General features: G+C 36.4%; 1 protein-coding gene across 3 annotated transcripts in view; it reads left to right on the top strand.

The window, feature by feature from the left end:
• The window catches only part of LOC110451406 (acetylcholinesterase-like), a 128,962-nt gene that overhangs the window by 84,695 nt on the left and 17,780 nt on the right, over nt 1-26,487 (top strand). For 2 of the 3 annotated variants that reach the window (XM_021499404.1, XM_021499403.1), the window contains exons 3-4: nt 4,243-4,436; nt 14,835-17,450. In XM_021499404.1, the coding sequence (XP_021355079.1) occupies nt 4,243-4,436; nt 14,835-14,974 (334 nt within the window). In that variant the 3' untranslated portion in view covers nt 14,975-17,450. Of the gene's footprint in view, nt 1-4,242; nt 4,437-14,834; nt 17,451-26,487 lie in introns of those variants that run through there. The other variant, XM_021499405.1, reaches the window with a different exon arrangement.

The following is a 26,487-nucleotide window of genomic DNA, read 5'->3' as shown; positions in this document are numbered from 1 at the left end:
TGCTAGGATTGCTTTCAGATGTCCATATGATAACCTAACGGAACATTTCATTCTCGCCAGATTGTATACGACCCTAATGCTATGTTATAGGAAATGCAGTTTTGCGTTAGTGTATGATCCAATCGGTTAACCTCGGGGGTTTACTTCATTTTTAGTAGCATTTAGATACCAAGTCCCGAACGTCCACCGAAGGTTACCGACAATATGTAATTTACATAATGAACCCTACCATCTGTGTTATCTGAAAATTTTCCCTCTGATATTCATCCTTCTTTTTGTAATTCTTCAGTGCAACTGTAAAATGAGTTAGATAAAGACACGCTCGAAATTCATATGTCAGAATTACTATATGCTTGGAACGAACAACAATGAAATTAAAGAATTATAATCTGAATCAAATAAAAGCAAAATGACAAAACAAAAATACCAAAAAAATAATAAATGAATAAAAACAACAACTATACAAAAACAAATCTCAAAATTGTATTCTATGATTAATTGTATTGGATGCTTTTCTTCCTTTTAACGATTGAATTAAGATGTTAAACGACAAAGCGTTTGCCGTTGATAAAGTCATGGTCACACTCTAAATGTGTATAAAGCATACATTATGAATAAACCACAAAACCATTCCATTCAAGTTTTATTTAGCTAGTATCAATCTGGCTGTAAAACTATGCATCCACCAAAAGTCTGTGCATTGTGTCACTATCCAGCTGCCTCCAGTCTTTTTGTTGTGTCGCTAGCAAGGAGTTACAAGTCTGGTTTTCGAAATTTTCAGCCACGAGTTTGGTTGTCGAATTCTTCAGCCACGAGTCTGGTTGTCGAATTCTTCAGCCACGAGTCTGGTGGTCCAATTCTTCAGTCACGAGTCTAGTTGTCCAATTCTTCAGCCACGAGTCATGTTGTCCAATTCGTGCGCAACGAGTCTGGTTGTCCAATTCGTCAGCCACGAGTCTAGTTGTCCAATTTCCCAGCCACGAATCTGGTTGTCCAATTACTCAGCCACGATACTGATTGTCCAATTCTTCAGCCACGAGTCTGGTGGTCCAATTCTTCAGCCACAAGTCTTGTTTTCCAATTACCCAAACATGAGTCTGATTGTCCAATTATTCAGCCACATGCCTGGTTGTCCACATCCTCAGCCGCGAGTCTGGTTGTCCAATTCTTCAGCCACGAGTCTGGTTGTCGAATTCCTCAGCCACGAGTCTGGTTGTCCAATTCTTCAGTCACGAGTCTAGTTGTCCAATTCTTCAGCCACGAGTCTTGTTGTCCAATTCGTGCGCAACGAGGTTTGTTGTCCAATTCTTCAGCCACGAGTCTAGTTGTCCAATTTCCCAGCCACGAATCTGGTTTTCCAATTACTCAGCCACGATACTGATTGTCAAATTCTTCATCCACGAGTCTAATTGTCCAATTCTTCAGCCACGAGTCTGGTGGTCCAATTCTTCAGCCACAAGTCTTGTTTTCCAATTACCCACCCATGAGTCTGATTGTCCAATTACTCAGCCACATGCCTGGTTGTCCAATTCCTCAGCCGCGAGTCTGGTTGGCCAATTCTTCAGCCACGAGTCTGACTGTCCAATTCTTCACCCACGAATCTAGTCGTCCAATTCTTCAGCCACGAGTCTGATTGTCCAATTACTCAGTCACGAGTCTGATTGTCCAATTCTTCAGCCACGAGTCTGGTGGTCCAATTCTTCAGCCACAAGTCTTGTCTTCCAATTACCCACCCATGAGTCTGATTGTCCAATTACTCAGCCACATGCCTGGTTGTCCGGTTCCTCAGCCACGAGTCTACTTGTCCAATTCTACAGCCACAAGTCTGGTTCTACTACTACTCAAGTATCCTTTTCACGATCATCAGCAGTTTGGTTGTGCGAAAAATCCAGCCAGTGATTTAACCTATATATTAAATGTATCTCGCTATACAGTCAGTATTTAGTTGACCAAGTGGTTAAGGCGTTTGACAATCTACTACCACTAGGCACTAGCCCTCCACCACGGTTTGCGGGTTCTAGACCTACATGGGGCAGTCGCCAGTTACTGACCGTAGGTCGGTGGTTTTTCTCTGGAAACTCCGGCTTTCCTTCACCACCAAAACCTGGAACGTTCTTAAATGACCAAAGCTGTTAATAGTACGAATAACACAAACAAACCAAACTAAATATTTCGTTGAAGTTACACAATAAAATTACTATGAGGATGGTTTTCTCCTGGATGATAAACTAATGAGTAATGCGGTCGTCAGGTATCCATACGCACTGTGATAAGGTCCCTTTGTTATATAAATAGCCAATGGATCAAACATACAACTCTGGTAACTTTTTGCTATGGGCCTGTTTATATTTCGACTTTCGAACTAGAGTGACCCTACTGCTTTTTCGGATTGACTACATGTGATTTGAGAGGATAAAGGTAGTATCTTTTCATCTATCAAATACATTTCTACATATACCGATATCCTATAACTAATGAAAGATCGATTAATATCTATAAACAAAATGCTTATTACTCATGGGCGTGCTGTAAGGTCGATTACAGTCATAGATCTTCTTGAAGTTCATCATTCATCGTCGTTTAAATGTTGGAGAAACAGTTGGCTATCTTGATAATATTTCAAACATATTCTGTAAAAGAAATATTAAAGTTCGCTCGTATACATACATAATCCTGGATCCAATATGTTTGACAGGAAGCTTAAAACGCCAATCGGTGATAATAAACAAGAAAATTGTAAATCACTATGTGCGAACAGCTGTTACAGCCGTGAAAACCTTACCAACGGAAGCAAAGACTTGCCTAACCCTGGTTTAATGGGAGATAGTCAACCATCCATCCTGATCTGTTGTTAGTGTTAGGCAGACGAAGTCATTGGCGGTGCTTCCAGTCAGATGTGTGCGATAGCGGTCACTTTTACACGGTGGTACCTCTACCCCACATGTTTCCTCTGTAGACCATGCTAGCTTTCTGATAGGTTTTGGATAATATCACTGAGGTCTAGTATACAGTCTGTTAACATGTATAACGCTCTCCCTAACTCTCACCGTCTCCATTAAAGTAACGACTGCACTGTCGCCATTCTGACCATTGTTTCCTGTTTTTCCATGTCTACCATTTATGCTTTTCTCACATTGTTCCTGTTGTGTTTCTGGTCTATTGCCGATGCAACGAGTTGGGTGATGGACTCATTTTAACAATGATGCTGATTCCGTCGTCTTCACATGTTAGTGTTGTAATGTCCTGTTCGTGTGTCTGTTTTGAAAGCAATAAGTTTGCACGAGAATATGTTTTGCAAACACAAATGTCTTAAATAACCACTATAGGTTTTCTTACTTCAATAACGTCAAATACACCTACTAGGAGTTGTAAGACTGTTTTGGTTACCCACTAGTGGGTAACACCTTGGACGTTATTTCGTTGGCCAGTTTTTTACTTATGACGTCACGTAACAATGCTTTACGACCTCGTCTTCCATTGTGACGTCAAAATTTCCCCTATCGGAACCAGAGAAACGTGCTTTTCTTAATATAATATCTTAACGCTATTGAATAAAAAAGCCCCGAAACACGTAATGGTCGAGTATCTTGTTAATCTTAGTCTCATTAGTCAGTTTTCAAATTATAAAGAACACTCTGTTAACCATTTGTAGTCTTTATACAATTTGAAAATGAACTCGTGCTAGATAAACATGATAACCAACCATCACTCGTTTAGAACCTCTATATGTCACAAATGCATATATTTCTTATGACTGTATCCAGTGATAGAATTTTTTAGATGAACAACTAAATAAAACTTTTCCTTCGTCTGTATTTGTCGGAATAATATTTGGTCGATATTCTAATTCACGATTGAGTATTCTCGCAAATAAATGCTAACAAGTATATCGTGTTCTATAAGAAATTACGAAGTAAGTTATTATATAGGAGTAGGTAGAATTTATATCCCACAAATATATTGCAGTATTCGATAGTATTATGCCGTATGTGCACCGTGAAATATTTTTGTGGTGTATGCAATTTGATCATGTTTGATTGATGACCTTGTGTTTTGACCTTGTGTGTTGACCTTATGTAATGATGTTAAATATTGATGACAATATAAAGTATGTGCCCCCCCCCCCCCCCCCCCCGAAAAAACAATCAATTGTGAATTGATGAATATATATATAAAGGTGATTTCCTCCTGTTGTTCGGAAACTTGTTTGTCGTTGAATGATTTACTTTAATTTGTTTACAGGGATCCCAATATAGAACCAAATCATGCGCCATTAAATGAGTGGCCGATTCACACACACACAGAACGGAAATACCTCCGCCTGGATACTCACCTAGTGAATAATCTGGACAAGTCCCAATCCGTCCGATCTGGGCCTAGGATAAAGCAGTGCGCTTTTTGGCGGGAATATCTACCAAAACTGGTAACGGCGACAGGTACGTATGGGAGTTCCTACATTTTACATTTCTCGCCTTTTTCAACTACTGCCAGACATCTTATTTACTCATTCATCAGTTAGATATAGTTCTCTACAATAAAAATTAGAAAAAGTACATTCACACGTTATTGAACAAATCATTTTCGTGATACTTAAAGGAAAAATTCGTAATTTTGTTTATCACTTTGACATTGTCGTAATATATGGACATATAGCTATAGGGCGTTTATGACTTGAGGAGGGTAAAGTTCTCTCTGGTGTATATATCAGCTGGTACATAAAAGGAGTAATCTGACACATCGATCTAGCCCGTCCTTGACTCTCATAATCAGGATTGTACAGTTAATTGTGTCTGCGTAGTCAAAGGACGTGACTTCACAACGAACTATTGTGGTCACATGTAAATTGAGCTACACGTCCAGGGTATTACACGTGTAGGATATTGCACGTGCATCTTGTGAAACTGCTGATTTAATTGGCCTAGATTTCAAGGAGTACTTTCAATCAACCCTTCCTGTATGATAGTCATATACGCACTAGGAATGGTAAATCTTTATTGGACGGTATCAAATTATCACTACCATATATTGAATAGACTCTTAGATGCTGATTGCTAGATCGACATGCAGTCCTTTGTCTTTAAATGAATCTAATCAGAGGTGCTTGGGGAAAAGCCCGAAGATTCTTTAGCCGTTTCATACCCGTGCAAGTTTACTCAGCGACTAGGTATTAGCCGGGTCACCCTAACAGATCTATACTGATTAATACTAGGCATTTCATATATTTCGTCTTGAAATGTTTGTAAATTTCAAAGTATAATTTAAGTTTTTTGTACTTTGTAACAATTTTAAATTAAAATATGATGTCTGAACTACACGTCTATAAACCAAACGTTCAGCTACCGTCCTAAATACATTGACCTATCAGAAAAGTCCAAATGGCTATAGAAACCATATTTTCACCTTCTCGTCCTATCAAAAACACTTATAACCACTCTCAACTAGGCGTCCTGTTAACACTGAACAACCTGAAAATCCAATTTTCTATAGAAACTATATCTTTACCTCCTCGTCCTATCAAAACATTTATGAACCACACACAACTAGGCGCCCTGTAAGCGTTGAACCATCTGAAAAGTCCAATTTTCTATAGAAACTATATCTTCACCTTCTCGTCCTACCAAAAACACCTACAACCACTCACAACTAGGCCTCCTGTAAGCGTTAAACCATCTGAAAAGTTCAGAAAATGATATAAGAAAGGGGATCGTTATACACACATAGTTGATTGCAACTTTGAAATTTAGACATAGATATTCCGTCTTTGCGTATTGCAGAGTTATCTTCTCTTGGGAGCAGGTATGATGAGTAACGTCATCAACTTTTGAGAAAACGACGCAATTTTCTCACACAAACCAATGACGTAACAATCAATACCTGATCCCAAGAGAAGATAACTCTGCAATACGCAAAGACGGAATAGTATGCATGAAAGAGTTACACTGCATTATACAGTTGTTTCGATTGTCCTTCTAGGTCCCGTCGTTGATGCTTGAGGTCAAAAGGTTGGATAAAGTCCAAATATGTCGAAAATACTGTTTAAATATTAGGGAATATGCACAAAAATTATCTTTTTATGAATTTCTTATGATCGACATCAGATGTATTACATGATAAGGCCATTTTGTGTCAATCAGTCACAGATCGATTTGGACGACAGAGATAAACAACTTCTATAACATCAGTAGTTCATGTTCACTCCAAGCGACATTTCCTTCGCTATCACTTCAATGCTACCATGTTATCTACCATCACAGACTGAATGATGACCCATGCATTGTACGTGTAGTTCCCTGTGTAAATGTCTTTGCAATATCAAAGTCTAATATTTTGCACGTGTGGGAAGTACGCGTAAAAGTATCGACAATTTATCACTTTCGAGTTCACTATTTTTGTCAATGCACGGGGAAACCATTAAATACATACGCGTGTGTTAACGTTGGAAACGCGGTGAAGAGCAGACCATATGATTCACTGTATATTAATAAAAATATTACTTTATACCTCCCCAATGGAACAGCATATCGGTTTGGATTATGTTTATCAGATAACCTTAAGATAAAACGTTCTATTTACCCCTCGCGCTCGAGTTTCCACGTCATACTCCACTCATTCCCAGGCAATTGCGTGTAAACATGATGATCTTTACTGTTGTTTTATTGTTGTTTCCCCTTAATCCTTTCTTTTCCCGAGATAAAATGATTTTTCAAGAGCACGAAACCACGTAGAAATTAACGTAGAGAATAGCAATATGTAATACATTATCATACACGAAGCTGTTTTTATCATTGACCAGAACGTAACAATAACGATATATTGTAATAAGAATTCGCGTGTATATTTCACGAATAAAAAGCAAAATCTCAGAAAATCGTCTCTTGTGACAATAAAACCATCGTAACGTTTTTGTCGTAGGGAAGATACAATCTTTATGAAATTGATTTTTTCTGTATGTCACTGGTATAAATGAGATTAAAACCTTAATGTGTGTGAAAAATAGGGATACTATGATTGGACGAAATCTGTCCCTATCACCTTTCATAGTAATTGTTTCATCATACGAATGAAACAAAATCTTTCTTTTCCATTGAGTATACTTGACTTAATTAGTTTTTGGCAGCTCCTGCTCAGAGGATATATTTTTTCGAGGAGTTGTGTTTATCTTGGTCGCCTAATGTAGCCAATTGAATAGTCTATGAGTGTTCTTTTTGACTAAAATCATCCGACTACGATTGCCCACATGAGACTTGCGACTTGGCTAAGTGTGACATTGTTGAAACGGGCACCTGCTGCCAAATATTTACAGTCAGTTGTACAATTAATGGAAATCAACAACTTATCCATATCTATAGACCATCTGCAAGTATGGTTTTGGCAGCAATTGACATTTGTAACCATCGTTCTGTTTAAAATGCTGTTCATTAGACTGTGCCTACTTGATTCATGAACTATTGGTCACTTCATTACTGTGGCCTCTCAGCTGACCACCATTTCCTGGGTATCCATATGCAGCCCTCAATAGCCACATTAGGTGTCTTTGAATTCAATAAGAAGGACCTTAAGTTGTGTGTTGTGTTAATCAAACCCATGGAGAGCCACCTTGTCGGGATATTGAGGCCCACTTACTCTACTCCTTTACAAATTTTCATGAGTGTGATCGTCTGCCATCGATAAGCTATCAAGGAGATCTGTTGGTGGCGGCGGTGGGACCGAGACAGATACCAATCCTTACAGTCGCACACGGTCAGGCCAGACAGGCAGGAAACAGTGTCGTCCACAAAGCACGGATTCGCCAAAGTGTAACCATTTGTGAGAAAGAGTGTTAAGTAAAGCAATAAATAAAAATAAAACAACTTAGGTACTTAGGACGTGAATCAACTGCGGGACATCATCTTATCAACCGGGGTAAGTGTATTCTCCGTACTTATGGTCTCGATTGTCAAATGCACTTAGACTAGAGACTGGATCAAGAAAGAACGACATGGAAAGCATCGACTCCGATTAGCTCAGTAACATGTACACATATACCATCAAGCGCAGATGAACTACTAAACAGAGACTGATCCCTAGCATACAACAGGGTGCACTCAGAGAGTTCTGTAGTTAGCTTACAAGTATTTTATATTGGCTGATGTTGTTTCATTTTGTTCAACTTCCGTTCAATTTTTTTCAGAAAAAAATCCTACACTGTTGGAGGATTTAATCCATTTCTTAATTTGAACGGTTTTGTAAAAAAAGAAAAACTAATACCAGTGCCTATATTTTCATTATGGCATTTGACAACAGATTTCTGGATTTAAGGCAAGTTTATTAATTGAAATCATTAGCGAATGTCACAAGTTTATCATCCCATTTTGTGTTCCACAACTAGGTTAACTGCGATTTGTGATTCCATTTAGATGATATACCCATATACGTCAGTTGTGGTTCTGACTGGTAACAACTCACACGAGTGTGAACATAACAGTAGGTTGACTATGCTCTGACCGACCTGGCCGTGAATGTCACGTGCAATCACGCCGTCGAAACACAGACATGGCAACTTATTGCAACAAGGTTGTCAGCATGCAGTTGGCATTGTTTTCAGGCCAAACTCCCATTCTGAGCGAAGTTATTCGGAGAGCAGATATATTAAGATTAGATTTTGAAATTATTGCTATTAAAGTCACTTAAAGAAAATTGTAAAAATAGAATGAACAAGGAATAACTTGTATTTGGTTAAATAATCTGATTAATTGTGGGGTACTTTCGGCATGGTATTTCAGTTAGATATACCTATGAAGTCGGCATCAGATCAACGTTATCGCAAGGAGGCAATTGCACCAAAATACCCTGCCTCCAGCACACACAACAGTCAACACACATCCACGCATACACAACACAGATGCAGACACCTTATTAACTGACCTTAGCTGTTGTTAGGACATTAAACTCTCTACAATAAACAAACCAACTAACCCTGGGTGCCTTTATAAATGTATGCAATAGAACCACCGTGTTGTTTAATGGTCATGATTGATTAGTTGTTCTGTTAAAGGTCAGATAGTATTGGCCTAGTTACACAGCAGGAAAATATGTCATCACTGATAAATAGCTTTTTTGTTTTCCATTTATGAAGATTGCAAACAATGTCACATATAAAAAAAAAACATATCTATACATAGATCCCCAACTGAACTCAGGCGACCCCCCGCGGCCATCAGCCACACAACACGCGGGATTAACGCTGACCCGATACAGTATCACACAGTTATTTTACACGAACACTCACATTGCCATAATTACAGATTAGCTTATCTAATAGTGCAGTATATTTCCTTGGAGTTTAAGACACCCGTGACCATATATTACGCGGGTTTGAAATATGTGCTCGGGTTATAAAATGGTAGTCTAAAGCCATTAATATTTCCAGATATATATTCAGATTTGTCATACATATTGCCTTTTTCTGAAGTTTTCCTGTAGTTGATGTCTTCCGTTACTGTACATGTGATATTTCAGGTGAACCAGGTACACTACTGACATTGTAATAATGTACATCTAGACTCCAGCTCCTTTTTTTCATTTTCAAAGTCAGAATGCGTCTTTATGCTTTGGAATCGATGCAGCAGGCTCGTCAGAAAACGTTTTATATCCATTAAGAAGGAAGAAAAACAATGTTTTTGGAAGTCTTGTACAAGCTACCATGACTTTGTAACATTTCGAAACCAAACCATGTTGTCTATACTATATAAACCAGACCTTCGGCTCGCGTCCTAGACACATTGAACCATAGCAACAGGGGTTGCTATGGTTCAATGTTTTAAATCATTACCTCCTCGTCCGATCAAAACACTTATAAAAAGTCCAATTTTCTATAGAAACTATATATTTACCTCTTCGTCCTATCAAAACACTTATAAACCACTCTCTTCTAGGTGTCCTGTAAACATTGAACCACCTGAAAAGTCCAATTTTCTATAGAAATTATATATCTACCTCTTCGTCCTATCAAAACACTTATAAACCACTCTCATCTAGGGGTCCTGTAAACATTGAACCACCTGAAACGTCTAATTTTCTATAGAAACTATATATTTACCTCTTCGTCCTATCAAAACACTTATAAACCATTCTCATCTAGGCGTCCTGTAAGCGTTAAACCACCTGAAACGTCCAATTTTCTATAGAAATTTCATCTTTACCTCTTCGTCCTATCAAAACACTTATAAACCACTCTCTTCTAGGCGTCCTGTAAACATTGAACCACCTGAAAAGTCCAATTTTCTATAGAAACTGTATCTTTACCTCTTCGTCCTATCAAAACACTTATAAACCACTCTCATCTAGGCGTCCTGTAAACATTGAACCACCTGAAACGTCCAATTTTCTATAGAAACTATATATTTACCTCTTCGTCCTATCAAAACACTTCTAAACCACCCTCATCTAGGCGTCCTGTAAGCGTTAAACCACCTGAAAAGTCGAAAACCTGATATAGGAAAGATGAACGTAACACACACTGGTAATTGATATAGTTTATATTCTAAAGAATGTTGAACCTCTGTGAAATCTGAAGAACTGTCACATCCGTACGGAAATCTTGGTTCTACTTATGCCTTACCTCACGTAGAAATACATATAGACTTTTTAAATAGGGTAAGTTTGAAATTAACCAGTAAGCCCCTGGATTTTGAAATTCATATATTAACGGGGTTTTACGTACCTTCCCTTCTGTTTCAACAATAATATAAACTAATTTGAATTTCCAACTGTTCGGGCCCTAGCATCACAGATGAGTCATAGAAGGAAGAAAAAGCTGTATGATGCAGTGTAACACATGTTTGGCATGCTGTATTTTTTATAGGTGAAGTCCTATGTTTGTCTTTGGTTCACCGTTCATGGTCATAAAGGTTTTTTTCAGAAATGTTTCGTTTATACAACAGAGTTATCATAACACCGATACCTGCTGAAAGATACCTGTGATATATAGATACAATTGTTTACATATATGTGTGTGTGTATAATGCATTACGTTACTAACCTGATTTGTTTTCGTTTGTTTAGATGAAATAAAAATTAGATAAATAATGGAAATCTTCGTCTTCACCCCAAAGTTCAATGTCATCACGAATCTGTTCGCAGCATCACTTGTTCGCCATTCTTTTCCAGATATCAGTTTATGGTTCGTTTCATTTCAAGACATAAGAAATGTGTGAAAATAATACATCATTCCAATGCTTAAAGTAAGTGTTCAAACGTGTTAACTGAGAAATAAGGGCAAACAGACCAGGAGCGAACAGATCTGTCGCCCATTAAAGGCATGTATGAGGTTAAGTGACTCTCTCGGATCTAATACATGCTGTGCTCCACTCGTTAATCAATGTTGTCATCTTTTATAATTATTTCCTTAACAAGCTTATATTGACAAATCTCAATGGATCAACGTACATTCTGACGCACCAGAGTAACAGCTTACGTTAGATTCGAGATGGTTTCAGTTTACCTATATAAAGCATTAATACGTGTTGTTACTAAACCAGGTGTCTGTTGCTGCTCGAAGTCGTTATGTTATGCGATTTGTTTTTGTTTACAACGCGCGATGTTTGCTGTTTGCTGTTGAAAGTTGACTAATAGACAACCCGGAAAGGATTTCAGGTAACAGTTTTACTAAATATTTTATCTTTATTTTGTTTGTTTTATCTGCATTCCATTTTGTGACAAAATAATTACACACCAGTATGGTAGGCTGACGGTCGAGGAAGCACTCACCCTGCTGTTTCTAATACACCTTATGTTACAGGTTAAGCTGTAAATAAATAATTGATGTTTCTTTTTAACCTAGCATTGGTTCAGTTCCTTATTGACGTAATAATGGTTCAGTTCCGCAATAATGTAGTATGGGTTCAGTTAAATGGCGAAGTATGGGTTTTCCTCGATAACGAAGTATTGGTTCAGTTCCTCAATGACGTAGCATTTGTCTGGTTGAACATTAAACGCTAATAGTCCAATGAATAATTTATCGATTTAATTTTTATGTGACAACATATTTGTAACTTTTCTTTTCGCATTGAAAAAGAGTTAGTTTTAATGATCAATTTGATTATTAAAGGGGATTTTAGTATTGTTTTTTTTCTCTTCGACATACTAGAGCTACTAAAAGTTAATGGTTATGCATTGTCTTTTCGTTTCAGTGTTGATACATATAATCGTTTAACAGTATATACAGAGTTTTATTTTATACGTTGTCAGCTATATAGCATATACTAAAATTGAAATATAAATGGAATGTTGATGTCAGTTTAAACCCTAGACGAAAGCTAATATAGTTACCATATGTTTACGTTAGTTAATAAAAAAAAATACGTCTACTAAAGTTGATTTGTTTTCCATTGTTGATGTTACTTGTGCATTATACGAAGGCATGTCACGTCACGTGAGCAGCTAATTACTGACCAGCTTCTTACTAACACTATTAATACGTTCAGTATAACCTTTCCTGTATATTTGTCATAGTTACTCCTGGCCACAAGTTAATATACTGCGCCACTTAGATACCTCTGGTGCTTTGTCGCTCCAAAGTATATATCTTAACCTACGTCTTGGCATTAGGATTGAATTGTAACGTGCTAATGACGTCAAATGAGAACTCGATGGTCACATTTAGATATAATACACAAATCCAGCGACATCTAAGTCTTCAGACTGCCAGCACAATAAACAATGTTTAGAAAACGTCGTAAAAAAACTAGTGAAATCTTATAATATCAGTTAATTGTATTTAGGAACATGAGTTCCCTTAAGAACTATAACAATGAAATCCATATATAATTCCAAACAATTTATACATTCAGACAGAAACAAAACAAAACAAAACCCGGAAAATTTTCGAATTCGATTGAACAAAAAGGAGATTTACAAAAAGATTTGTCGAAATTTAAAGAAAGTAAAACAGACATAATATCAGTTTAATGTATTTAGGAACATGCGTTCACTTAAGAACAATATTAATGAAATGTATTCAGTAATAAATTAGTCTAAATTATATAGACGTCCAGTCAGAAAAAAAAAAGAAAAAAAAAGAGGAAAATATTCGAACTCACATTCGATTGAACAAATTGAAAATGGTTTTTTTAAGACTTGTCGAAATTCACAGAAAAGAAAACAGATATCACGGAAGAGTCAAACTATTCTGTTTTATTGACGACATCAATCGAAAAAATCTTGCTCAAATACAATACAAATAATGTCAGGTCCTCCAAGCGAGAACCGGGTTTGTGACAACGAAACTATAAGCCACACTAAAATACATAATCAGAAACGTCGACATTCATATTGCATTCTGTACATGAGACGTGCCTATGAATCTGTCTTCGAACATTTCGGGTCAAATATCATATTTAGTGCAGCATCGTTTATTATTAATGAATCACACACTTTTTAATAATATTCTTAAAGCCAAATCTATCAAAATCTAAAAGATGAATTAACTTCATTATATGTAAGAACTACATAAATATAGATTGTATATATGTCTAATATATGAGTACATAGTTGTGTTACAGAACTAATAACAATAGATTTTAACCAAATGTACGAAATTGAAGCTGTATCACATTTGGAAACAATCATTATACTTTACGCAATTAAAAAAAAATCATGTTTGGGGATGTAAATTGAAAACAAAATTAGATTAATTGGTAGAGTGTTTCTAAAGTAGTAAACCTGCACACGTATCCTTATGTATGATTAGACTTCTAAAGCTCCCTGTACGTAGTACCGCTATCATGGGGGCAGTGAAAGTTTCTACATGAAAAAAATCTCATCGTCTGGTGATTCCGTTTTTATTAGAACAGTTATACTAGTATATGCGTTAAATAGGTCATGTTGGGTTTACTGTAACATTATAGATGATGAATGTTTTTGTTACTTAGGAACATGATGAAAATATTAAAAAAAAAAATCACTTTCAAGGCAGGGTACGTCATGGTAATGATACGTATGTTATAGTTGTTATTACCATATAATGTTATGAACGTATAGAAATAATGTAGTTTCATGTTAGAAATAAGCTTTGGAATAGCATCTATAATGTATACAGTTTAATAGCATACTGTGTTGGCAGGGATCCGAAGGAAAGTATTTTGATCATAATTAACTAGCCAACCTTAATTCAACTTTGTTTAAAAATGTATTCAGTGACCTTGTTCCGAATTGGATTTTTCTTTTTAAAGTAAATCCTGAAATTAATTCATTGTTTAATAGGACAAATTATCCCTTTTAAATTCTTGTCGTATTTTCAAACCGGCTTTTTTATTATCCACTTAAAAATTGTCAAACGATCACAAAGTCAATTGTAAAAAATACAAACAGTGTTCCACTCTAACACCCTTCAAATGTTTTCTAAATCATAGACAAAAAAAAAGATTATTTTATCATTTATAACCGGTACAAGAAATTAGGCTTGAGCATAAAATCCATGCTTCTTATGCTCAAGAATAATTTTTTTTTGTACTCAAGCCCATTTTCTTGTTTAGTTCATAAATTAATGAACAAATCTTGTTTTGTCAATGATTTGGAAAAAAATGAAGAGACTTACAGCCGAATACTGTTTTTAATGTTTACAATTGACTTTTTGACCGTTTGACATGATTTAAGTGAGTTACAAGAAAGCTGGTGTGAGTCCAGAATCCAGCTTGAGCATATGAAGGGTTCCATAAATACGGGCCCTTAATTCGTACTCTAGACACCGGTAAACCAGCACACTACTTACGGATGGTCTTGTCTTCATTATTACGAGACAACAAGATAGAATAAAATTATTTGCACACATGTACTAATTTGTTTTTACTTTTCAGCTGACATGTCAGAGTTGGAAAAACAATGGAAGGTCCAATTTGCTGAATGGAGCAACAGATATATTGTGGACTGGAAAAATCAGTTTGACAGTTTTAGAAGAGACTATGAACAGCGAAGCCAAGAATGTGACCGACATTGATATCAATGTTACACCTCAGGATTGTGACGTCATGGTGTCCGTAAGATTGCAGACAAGACGTCAGCAAATATGTGTGCCTTGAAATTATCACATGGCAGTGAAGAGCCATGAATCCATTTGTTCCATGCCTGATTTAAAATATAAACCATTTAAAAAATTAGATGTAACCAACCAGAAGACGCTGTTCAACCGTTCGTAGCTTAACGGCAGCACTAAGTGTTCGTTCATGGTGGTGCCATGCAATGGAACTTTGCAATTATTGACAAAAATACATACGTGTATTTTACTTTTCAAAGGCCCCCAAACATTGTAATTAACAAACTCCATACGGGTTATCACACACACTGTATATTTAAACTTTCCAAATCCATGATCCTTTTGAGTCCAAGAGCATCTTTTTGAAAACACATTCGGACCTTCCTTTGTACGGCCTTAAACCTATGAGGTATGTTTCCGATGTTTTCTGGTAACATTCGATTAAAAAACAACTTAAAATATCCGGTTTTAATCAATAACTATTAGATTCAAAACAGACCTTGTGTCTGGAGGACGTAAGTGTTTAAACTCTTAACAAAGAAGAATTATAAAGATTGCATAAACCTTTTGTATATGTAGATATTGCAAGATCATTTGGAAATAATTTTGCAAGAAGCCATTTTCAAGATGAATTATAATTTCGTAACCAAACAAAGCAGTGAAAAAATAATTTTGAATATTGTTGACACGAAATCTTCGTTGAGACATTGATGTTGTTATTTACTGTTGAAAAAACTGACTTACGAGCAACGTTGAATTGTTTCTTATGTAGGTTGGCTAGCTGTTTGAAGTGACTAGGTGTATAAAAGTTGCATGCGGTTTTATAAATAATGTCGAAACCACACCAGACCCACTCATGTTTAATGCTTTTTGTGAAATTTCGTTTCAAGATATACCGGAAAATGTGTTTTTAGCGCTATTTTATCCAGCGACTCGGCGTAGATGGGGAGTTATTTATGATCAATATCACTACGGCCGTAGTTTACGTGTAAGTGGTAGGATACACCAGCACGCTACCAGACACTATACCATTGGTGTTCAGCTAAGGTGTGTCATTATGAGCGACGGCATATAAGTGGATGTTTCTCGTATTGCATGGTCAATTTCTGATTTAAGGAAATACTGCAAAACGTAAAATGTCAAACAGAAATAAGTCTACCAGACCGTTAACACAGAAAATCAGAAAATGTAGCCGATACGGAAAACAACAAACAAAAATTCATACATAAAAACGTAAGAAAAAGTCGTAAAACATACAGTTAACTGGCTTGAAACCATTTGATCTGAAAGTTAGACGTTTCCTGCTTTGTGTATGACTCGCGTCCTGTTAAAAGTTTAGCTGCTATAGGTGAATTGCATACAGATTTTTTTTGTTTTATTGTATTCTCGAAAAACTGCTACGTTTTTGATATCCTATTATCCCAAACTGCCTCTCACAGCGTTTGATTTTTTAAGTTTTTGATTTTATCAGAACACATTTCTTAAATTTTGGTTTTCCTTTTTTGCTTAACTGAAAAAGCGAGTGAGTTTCGGACGGCGACAAACCATCCTAACACTGAAGTGCCAAATAATTCCAGATAAACAATCTCTAAATACATTTATTATTTTCTCATTTTCAATAACGTCATTCTTTAGCTTCCTTGTTGTAAGCGAAATCTATACAGTAAAATCTAATAAAATACGCTATTTACTACAAAACAATGGAAAGTCATGCTGAAATGTCGAAATGCATTCACAACAAATAACACTGAGTTATATTTAGCAGCTATAAAATTAAACATATATACATCCGTCTTTTAGTTAAGTCAGTTTATGTACAATTCACGTATTTCTTTTTTATGATGATGGTTGTGAAATATAATGTTTATGTATCATAAAAAACACCATGTAATGTTATCGTTGATAGAAGATTAGATGTGTTTTATATTTTGGTCATGCCTTATCCCACTATTTTGTTTTGAATTGTCATATAGATATTGAAATCATCGAATTGTTGGTATTTCAATCATAGAAAGTGTTGACGCAAAAGATGTATTCCTGTAAGTTGAATAATTTGTTTAACTCGATCGTATGTAATTAGATATTGTAAGTAAAGTGTATGTATAATTATATTCCTGTCTATGATTCGGTTGTAAAAATGAGCGGATTTTAACAGTAAATGGTTCTTAACAATTGTTTATATTCGGGGAAAGCACTGATCGGAGGTTCTTTACAGAGAATTGTTCCTACTTTTGTAATGTTTATAATACATGTGAAATAGCGTAGGATTAGATAGGCTAATCATAGGGTAGGGTTTAGGGATGGAAATTACAGGGTAATGTTAAGGGAGGGTAAATACAGGGTAGGGATAGGGAGGGTGATAATAGGGTAGGGTTAAGAGAGGGTGATTAATGGGTAGGGATAGGGTGGGTGATAAAAGTGTAAGGTTAAGTGAGGGTGATTACAGGGTATGGATAGGGTGGGTGATAATAGGGTAGGGTTAAGGGAGGGTGATTACAGGGTAGGGATAGGGAGGGGGATAATAGGGTAGGGTTAAGGGAGGGTTATAATATGGTGGGGGTTAAGGGAGGGTGATTACAGGGTAGGGTTACGGGAGGGTGATTACAGGGTAGGGATAGGGAGGGTGATAATAGGGTAGAGATAGGAAGGGTGATTACAGGGTAGGGATAGGGATGGTGATACTAGGATAGGGTTAAGGGAGGGTGATTACAGGGTAGGGATAGGGAGGGTGATAATAGGGTAGGGTTAAGGGAGGGTGATTACAGGGTAGGGATTGGAAGGGTGATAATATGGTAGGGTTAAGGGAGGGTGAAAATGGGGTAAGGTAAGGGAGTGTGATAAAAGGGAAGGGTAAGGAAGGGATGGAGGAAGACATACATGGGTAGCTAAAGTGAGATATGTAATTTCGGACGGGTGTGTTGTGAAATATGAGGTGTTTCTCTGTGACTGAAAGTGTTGTTTGTTTGAGCTTTGGATCCCCTTTTGTTAATATTGGATCTTCTTTTTATTGATTAATAAAACAGTAACATGTCCATTTGACCTTAATTTGGTATTAGTGTGTACATCAGTCACTCATTAATCAGACAATAAACAATGTTTTGTTTGTATGTCGAACGTTTTTCTTTTATTTCTAATAATTCATCTTAGATAATTTCATAAACTCACTAGATATGATGGTGTGTTAGCGTACACACACAATAGAATAATCTTTATTTTCAAAATGTATGGCGCATATCTACGACTGATATATAGTGCGAATAATTGAAACCACACGCACTTTATGGAACGTTTATAGATAAGTTCAAAAAGCTGTTTTTTCCTACCTTGATAACATCTTTCCTAACTAGTGTATAGTATCATGTATGCCACAAACGAAATGGAGTTACTAAATATGAAGTATTCGATATAAATTGTGTATTTACAATAGATTGTACCTATATAGAACATATAGATAGAGCCGAGGTCTGAGATCAGGACTGGCTATATCGATAAAAACTGCCGGAAATGTTATCCTACCCCAACATCAGTACAGATACAGCGTCCATACAGTTGTACATGTATAATGACGTATTTGGTAACCCGAACCAGCGATACAATTTATTTCGCGAGTTAAGTACCAATATTACGTGTACAGTACACGATGTATCATAGATGTAACTGTCCTGTTTGTCTATGTAGGTAGCATCTAGCCTCTAGATTATAGCTCTACGAGTTTCTAAACCAGACTAGAGAAAGATGACGTATATTGAAAACCTTAAATATTTTATCAGTTGGTATGTAAACTTATCTACATTGAAAGTAATACGTGAATATTCCCCAGACATTTTCAATTCCTGTAAAATACTTAGCAGAGGTCAACAGGTGCTTACATGGCTGTAAATCATCCAGAAGTCTACCGATTACCTGTTTTAGCGATTAATGTGCTTCAAATTAATGACCAAGAGCTGGTGTACTTCAGAACATGCAACTATAAATATTGTACTTCAAATCAAATAATCAATAACGATTTTCCTTTAAATCAAGTAATCACTAATTATTGTACTTCAAATCAAGTAATCTATAATTATTGTACTTCCAATCAAATAATCTATAATTATTGTACTTCCAATCAAATAATCTATAATTGTTGTACTTCAAATCAAATAATCTATAATAATTGTACAACAAATCCAGTAATCAATAGCTATCGTACTTCAAATCAAATAATCTATAGTTATTGTATTTCAAATCAAGTAATGATTAAAGTTCTTGTATATTGTTCTCGATTGTTAATTTCGGGGTGCTCCAATACACCAATGCGCTTATCTTTTAAAAGTGGATAAAACGCTAAATTCTGAGTACGTAAAATAAGTACGCTTGTAATAATCCAGCAACGTTCGTCCCTAGAAGATAACCCTGTCATATTTATTCCTGTTACACAAAGTGACTGGAGTATAAGATACCTTCGCTAAGCCAGCCAGCTTCGTTCCTAGTACATGAAGTGACAAGGTTTTGAGACGCATTCGTTTCTAGTACAAAAGCTAACTGGTTTTGGAAACGTCTTTGTTTCCAATACAAAAACTTACTGGATTTCGAGAGCCTTCGTTTCCAACAGAATGGATATGGAGACGCCCCTGTACATGAATGTAGTCCATAAAGTGACTAGATTGTGAGATGCCTTCCTGTCTTAGGCATATAGTACATAAACTGAATGAATTTTAAAACGCCCTCGTTTCTAGTACATTAAGTGACAAGATTGTTATATTAGACGTCTTTGTCCGTAGTACATAAAGTGACTGGTTTGTAGATGATTGGATTACTTTGAAAATGAAAGACGATATATCCTCTAAAACACTGCCTAGATAGTTGAACGACCGAATTTGTGATGGCTTGATAAACGACATCTGATCGCCAATTGTTACATCTCTCAAAGTATATGGAGTTCAGATCAATGTCGCAATATTCGCTATCACTGGGATGCTTGTAGTTAAAGGAATGTTAAGGCGAAGTCTATCAACAACAAAAAATTCTGCCGATGCACTTTTGCGTATGTTCAACGTATCTCTAAATAATTTATGACTCTTATTAAAGAAATACTGGATACCATTATCACCTTACCGTACTGTTCGCCGTTCCGGTACATCAAAGGGTCTCGCTCTTAAACACACTACGACGAAAGACTTATATAGACTCCAACTGTCCGAATGTAAAAAAGAGAGAAAAAAAAGTTTGCCGTCGATAGCTCAAGAAAGCGTTTTTTTCAAATAGGATGTTTCGGTAAGAATATCCAAATTTAATGTTTGCGCAAGAGAAAAGTTGGCATACATTTATATGAAAGATGAAATCGTAGACTTCGACAGCAATAACAGCTGTTTATTCATTCATTGATACGTATCTTCCTTTTTGAAGTTGTAATATTATTGATGCATTTTTAAGTATATAGAAGATCGCATTTCTAATCTTGACTTTCGCCTTCCTTGATATTCTGAGCGAACGCCAATAGGGCGGTGTCTAAACACTGTTTGATAGCATATTATTTATAGTTGTACGAAAATAAACTGACAAAGATATCATGTTCCTTTTTAATTACAATCTACTGATAGCCGTTTGAACCGAACGAGTTTTAATTCCCGTGAGACAAAGTAAACCCCTGAAATATGCAGTTAAACTTGTTTAAAACATAAAACGTCTTTGCTAAAACATATTTCCAACGAGGCGTTTTGCAGCGATCCATATTCAAAGAAATGATTTGTTTGTAATTCACATAAGGAGATCTCATCAAGGTGGATTTTATTTAATTGAAGTTTTTTGTCTTTATATTTTTCATTTTTAAATAAATAGGGACCGGTGAATGATCAGCATGGTGTTTACCTATTTACTTTAGCACAAATAACTCGTGAAGTGACATAAAGGATTCGTTTCTACAGTACTCTTTACTCTGAAAAGAACTAGTTATTTGACATAACATCGATGGAACTAGGACAAAATATATACAAGGAGCCGGGCACGTATTCATGAAACCGTGTTCATGCTCAAGTATGGAATTTTCGCCCAAGTCTATATTCTTGTTCCGGTTTTAAATTAGTAAACAGATCTTTTTTGTTAATGTTTGGAAAAGAATTTAAGAAAATTCAAGCCAAATACTGCTTTCAATGTTTACAGTTGACCTTTTGATCGTTTGACATGATTTAAGTGAGTTACAAGAAAGTTGATTTGAGCACAGAATCGACGCTTGCGCATTAGAACTGTTTCATGGATACGGTTCCCGCTGTACCCGAATACCCTTTAAAAAGTCCGAGAAGAATAAGACCGGATATCCCAGAAGATAATGAATATTATGATTCATCGATGACACCTGTTTTGTATATTTAGGTCAAATCCAAGTAATGGAACGTTCTCAAAAGTAGAACCAGGGTAGTGATAACAAAACAAGACACATAAAAGCATCGATATTCATTCAAATCTCACATGGGAAAAGAATGGCTCGCAATGATATCATAAATGCAATCATAAATCTTGCCAATGGTTTCTACCTACCATGATATCTCGAAACTCTACGTTGTAACTTTGTTTGTCAGCATTCGACAACTATTCAGATTTTGTGAAATTCGGAGCAGGCACCTGGATATCGAGAACAAATACGGGAAATAGCCAGGACAAACATATGCCGGTAATACGTACCCCTAAAAATTGGTTATATAAAATGCGATACAGTGGCAAAAAAGCATGTATATGTATGTAGTTGTATCTACCATATAAATATTTTGAAAACCACAGCTCCAGATGTTCTATAATCACCTAAAAAATATCATATTACGCCCTTTTTCACTAACTCCCTCAATTTTCTATGCAGGAACTGATTGATTAAAAACTTGGAAGGAAGAGCCCTTATTCCGTATGACCTAATTTTGGCCCACTTAAGCATCAAACTGAATACCTATTAATGAAAGTGAAATGGAAGGATATGGCAAAGTCTTTGTTACATACCCTGATAAGCTCTTATCTAACTACAGCCTCATCTGAGAACAAAAAGTAGGCATTGAAAAAGGAAGCTTGTCCTATTGGTAAGTCAATAAGCTCCCGGGAAATCTTGCAACCGAACTTTCTCATCCAAACTACCAACTACTTTTCGTGTTTATCACAAAATGTGCTCCAAAAGTATTCAGTCAGTTGTTTGCAACACCTTTCGCATTTCTGGAAAAGAAAGCTCTCATAATAAATGAACGAATTCGTTCATTTAGTATGGTAATGTCAAAGATGTAGAAAAATCCAATGTTTTGATGAAAGAAACATTTTTGAGGAAGAGATGTTCACGATTGATGAAGATATTTTGAGTTACTCAAAATCCACACTCTGTTAATGCCAGTTCTCAAATATACAACGTCACAATGCGTCTTTACTTACCATAATTTAATGGTGATGAGACTGGCAATATTATGTTGATTATAAAGTTTCTTGTTTCGGAATCCGATACAAACGAGGCAGGTCTACTTTCTTACAACTAATCTGTATCAGAAAGATTTCAATACAGAAACAGGATTACCTAGTATTTCCTTCTTCGAAATTATGATCATGTGTAAACAACGTTTTTCGGACGGGTGGGCAGAATATGTTATGGTGTTGTTTTTCGGTGGGGTGGGCAGAATATGTTATGGTGTTGTTTATCGGTAAGGTGGACAGAATATGTTACGGTGTTGTTTATCGGTGGGGTGGGCAGAATATGTTATGGTGTTGTTTATCGGCGGGGTGGGCAGAATATGTTATGGTGTTGTTTTTCGGCGGGGTGGGCAGAATATGTTATGGTGTTGTTTATCGGTTGATGGGCAGAATATGGTATGGTGCTTTCAGTCCAGATTCAAGCTATTAGGTAACTTATCTGCTGACACAACCAATACTTTTCACGGAGATTGTCGAGAGTGGTTTGGACATCAGAGTCAAGTAATGCAGACATTGGTTTGGATTTCCAGCTGTTTATTATTTAACCCACTCGGAAAGTAAGCATGCTCTATTTTGTCCATTAGCTAGCCTTGCCTTCCACGGAATCCATAAGTATTTCAGAAATCACATGCCAGTAGATGGTAAGCATCTCTAGATACTGCTGTGTCCAAATACATAATCTATGAGACGACTCAAGTGTTCGGGATTTTCATTTATTTTCTGTTTAGAAACTTCTGCTGAAGAAACTGAAATTGATACAAATAATAATATACAACATTTGATATAGCGCCCTATCTAGCGAACATAAGACACTCTAAAGCGCTTTACAGTATATAGATATACAATTATTAGCATATACATTAATCAAATCAACTCTTGAGGAATTCGCAGGAGCTGCCTTATCAGGCGATAACTACTAGTCCTATGCCACCTGGCTAATATCTCCCTGTGTATGACTGCGTGTGTGCTGGAGATGTAATTGATCGGCTGCCCTCATTACAACACTTGCGCCCATCGATAAGTTCGTTGTCTGAATAATATGACCGATTGGAGTGTCATACTACCGTGTCCAGGTTATGACATTTCAGTGAGAATGCACTTTAAACAGGCCCTTGAGTAGCCCCATCATCATGTGGGCATTGTCTTCATATGACCTATATGTTGCGAGGTCGCAAAACCCGAACAAATCAGAAAAATAATAACATTGATGAGTAATGATTTAAATGTTTTGTTGGGGTTTAATATAAACCATATTTCAAACGACATCTGGATACGGAAAGTAATACAACGAAGAGAAAATAATCGAAATCGAAAAATATTTGGAAACATTGGGCGCATAGACCATAACCCACTAGTATAGTTCCAAACAGAAAATGGAATAACAAGGAACGAAACAGTGCAAGGAAATGACAACACCAATATATACTGAAAATGTCTGTCAATTGACTGAATGCATCTGACGTGCAAGGAGACGCCATCGAGTAGCCAGGACTGCACTAATTAAAGGCTTGAGATAATCAGCCCTCGTTTGTACAACACTACCGTGTGATTAGCCAGGGACGCAGCGTACTAACGAGCACGTCAGTCTGCCCGGACCAGTGGCGTTAATGAGACCCTGTACGATCGAGGGCCAGCTCCACTGGACATCAACAACCTAGCCTCACTTACGTCATAGTGCGTAGACAATGATGAGCTGATCGTGTTCATGATCTGTTTTGTTGACGAGAAGTTGTTTTCGTAGGAATCGGCACATACCACCTACAAGCAAATAGCTTTACTGGATATTATGTGTAGTCTAGCGTACCAAAATAAGCTAGTTAGTTCACCTACCGTGGCGGGTCGTCCGTCCGTCCGTTGGCCTTAAGCTTGTATGGGGTCAAATAGGAAATTAAGTCATAACATTGAAACGGTTGAGATATCTACTTTATTACCAGACATACAGTTGTTAGGCATGAAGAGGCGAAGACATCTATACTAACGGTGTTGACCAGGGGCCCAACCCCAACCATTGGGCCTTAATCCCTGGTTCGTAACTTAAAAACAGTAGAGATCACAACCCTATAACTATATATACAGTAGCTTGGCACAGAGAGACAAATACATGCATGCCCTTAGGTTTGGTTCTGGGGTATTACCTCAACCATTGGTACTTACTCCCCAAGTCATGTAAAAAGTTCAGTTCCCCACCCTATAACCATATATTCAACTGCTACATAAGACAATCATGCTACCAGGATTGGCCCAGGGTCCAGCTCGATCCTCGGGACTTACTACATGGGGTCAAATATTGGAAACAGTTGAGATAACCACCCTAGTACATATGTACCATACATTAAATTGCTAAACATGAAGAGATGAACACACCCATGCTACCATTATTGACCTAGGGGTCCAGCCCTAAGCCTGGGTACTTACTTCCTGGGTCATATTAGGTTAAAATTTGAAATCCACAATCTGTACCCATGAATGCAATTACTACGCATGAAGACATAAATACACTCATAGAGGCATAGCAGTGAAGAGGCTGTTTTTACAGGACTGCCTCGCAGCAATAAATAAACATGTTTTATACAATACCGCCTAGCAGCAGTAAATAAGCATGTTTTATACAGTACTTTCTAACAGCAGTAAATAATCATGCTAATAAGCATGTTTAATACAGTACCGCATAGCAGCAGTAAATAAGCATGTTTTATGCAGTACTGCTTTGCACAAAGCTTAATTTGGTATTATAGAATTATGCCAAGAGTTAAGAGTTGATAAAACTGGTCTGTTACTTTCCTCACTTGTAATAATACATAAACATTACTACTACCTGCCTAACAGATACTTAATATATCTGTGACCCAACGAAGAAAACATGAAAAACATGTATGACCTTGATTGACAGGTGACTCTGCTCAATGTGAGGTGGGACATTTTCTCTAACTACAGGGTGCCATGTCAACTATGGTGGTTAACCCAGACAGCCTACTACATATAAATGTAGTAACTACTTTAGTTCATGGTGTATTTTCTCAAGTGCAATCTTATAAAAGTCAAATTGAAAACAGATTGAACGAAATGACTGTCACTTTGTTTTTCTCAAGTTCTCTGTTCTTATTTTTTTAAATCTTATTATTCTTGAATTTTCTGAGGTGATATTAGCCTGTAAATCTCTCACACCATTAATCTTCTGCGCCTTGTCCTAGTTAAAGTCCTCATTCCGAGGGAAACTGGATATTACTGCCAATAAATGCCGTCACTCCACCACGACTTAGTTACGATGCAGGCATAGAATTATCGAAGCACAGATCCTGGTAGCGAATCATTTTCTCTGCTAGCAAACTAAATTATAGATTTTCAACTGGAATTTCAAAATTTGTAAAGTACCCTATTAACTTTACGTGTTCCTTTTCAAGGCATTTTTTCTCCCTACTCTGTATAATGTTATTCATTGAATCATTCTATAATGAAATAGCAAAGGTTCTGTTAAATATCATATGCTAGAAATTGTTTAAGGTACCTGGTATATATATATATATACGATCTGAAGGATTTATGTTTTTATTCTATATTTTCCTTCGCAAGGACTTATATATTTAATATCTACCATATATATATATATATATATTCCTTGATGGAAAAGGAGCTAAATGTAAAATCAAAAGATTGGAATGGAGCTAACCACTAAGTAGGTGGAGCCAAAAACATAGATCACAGTGACCTACATTTGATAACATGGTGTAGTACTCCTTAAGATATAAACATTTTGACGACTGTTGGACTTGGTATTTAAGTAATGGAATTAAATACAAATTAAAATCAATCAAGTTGTTATACAGACAGATGGACTGATGGAAAACGCAAACATTTGTGACAAGTCCACTGTTATAGTAAACAAGAGGCCCATGGGCCTTAACGGTCACCTGATATATTTATACAGAGAGTTGATTTCGTTTTTAACATGAACAGAAATATTATTCAAAGTGACAAAAAACAATAAAACCACCTTATTCAATATCAAGCATACAGATTTCAGACTAAAAAGGATTTGAAACTAGCACCTCTGATTCTAAACA

The sequence above is a fragment of the Mizuhopecten yessoensis genome, unplaced genomic scaffold (assembly GCF_002113885.1).
Source record: "Mizuhopecten yessoensis strain PY_sf001 unplaced genomic scaffold, ASM211388v2 scaffold5989, whole genome shotgun sequence".
Lineage (NCBI taxonomy): Eukaryota > Metazoa > Mollusca > Bivalvia > Pectinida > Pectinidae > Mizuhopecten > Mizuhopecten yessoensis.
The sequence above is the reverse complement of the archived record's forward strand: the minus strand, read 5'-3'. Positions and strand labels throughout refer to the sequence as shown.